Consider the following 1,445-nt stretch of genomic DNA (forward strand, 5'->3'; position numbering starts at 1 on the left):
ACAAAAAAAAAAAAAGAGTCTCATAGAAGCCAGGCGCTGGTGGCTCACGCCTGTCATCCTAGCTACTCAGGAGGCTGAGATCTGAGGATCATGGTTCAAAGCCAGCCGGGGCAGAAAAGTCCATGAGACTCTGATCTCCAACGAACCACCAGAACACCAGAAGTGGTGTTCTGCTGTGGCTCAAGCAGTAAAACGCTCGCCTTGAGCTGAAGAGCTGAGGGACAGCGCCCAGGCCCAGAGTTCAAGCGCCATGACCATCACCACCACCACCAACAAAAAACGAGTCTCATAGAACTTCCTGCCTGGGCTGGCTTTGAACCGCAATCCTCAGAGCTGAGCCTCCTGAGTGGCTGGGATGACAGGCGTGAGCCATGAGTGCTGGCTACTGAAGACTTTCTTGTCTTACCCCCTTCACTCTTCTCCAGAACAACCTCATCTCTAAAGTGCCCCGGGGAGCCCTGAGCCGTCAGACCTGCCTCCGTGAACTGTTTCTCCAGCACAATCAGTTGACAGACAGCAGTTTGGATGCCACCACCTTCAGGTGGGGGGGGGCCATGCAGGCCTTGGGGTGCAGGGGTGCAGGCCCATGCTAGCAGGAGGGACCCAGGATTCACGCTTTAGGCCTGGGACTTCCGTTTCCTTATTGGGGATTGGCCTCACACTGATGAGCCTCCTGCTTCCACCTCCTGATGAGCTGGGATTGTAGGTCTGCACTACCCTACCTGGCTTCCGCAGGGCTGGGCGCTGGTGGCTCACACCTGTCATCCCAGGCTGAGATCTGTAGATGGGGGTTTGAAGGTGGTCGGGGCAGGAAAGTCCTGTGAGACTCTTATCCCCATTGAACCACTCAGAAAACCTGAAGCGGTGCCGTGGCTCAAAGTGGTAGAGTGCTCCCCTTGAGCACAATAGTGCTCAGGCCCTGAGTTCAAGACCGGGGACCACCACTGCCACCACCACCACCACCAAATCCACATCAGGCCTACTCGTCATGACCCACCTTGGGCCTCTCTCTGAGCCCCGGAACCCCCTTTCTCCCCACAGCAAGCTGCACAGTTTGGAGTACCTGGACCTTTCCTACAACCAGCTGAGGGCGGTGCCCGCCGGCCTGCCCCGGACCCTGGCCGTGCTGCACTTGGGTCGGAACCGCATCCAGCAAGTGGAAGCTGCCCGGCTAAAGGGGGCGCGGGGCCTGAGGTATCTGCTGCTCCAACACAATGAGCTGGGGGGCTCAGGCTTGCCCCCCAAGGCGCTGCGGCCTCTGCGGAAACTGCACACACTGCACCTCTACGGGAACCAGCTGCAGCGCGTGCCCCCGGGCCTGCCCCGCAGCCTGCGGGCCCTGGTGATGCCACACAACCGCCTGGCCACGCTGGGCGCCCGGGATCTGGCAGCCACGCCCGGCCTGGGCGAGCTCAACCTGGCCTACAACCGCCTGACCAGCGCCG

At 60.3% G+C, this 1,445-nt stretch overlaps 1 protein-coding gene across 1 annotated transcript; it reads left to right on the top strand.

Annotated features, from left to right (window-relative positions):
- Positions 1 to 425: 425 nt before the first annotated feature.
- On the top strand, positions 426 to 1,439 carry LOC106002675 (podocan-like protein 1; the record flags this gene model as incomplete). The annotated part of the gene is made up of 2 exons (XM_013037518.1): positions 426 to 541; positions 1,042 to 1,439. Coding segments are annotated over 2 exons (514 nt in total), but the record flags the coding sequence as incomplete, so codon positions are not given.
- Positions 1,440 to 1,445: the final 6 nt, after the last annotated feature.

The sequence above is a fragment of the Dipodomys ordii genome, unplaced genomic scaffold (genome assembly GCF_000151885.1).
Source record: "Dipodomys ordii isolate 6190 unplaced genomic scaffold, Dord_2.0 Scaffold16384, whole genome shotgun sequence".
In the NCBI taxonomy this organism is placed as follows: domain Eukaryota; kingdom Metazoa; phylum Chordata; class Mammalia; order Rodentia; family Heteromyidae; genus Dipodomys; species Dipodomys ordii.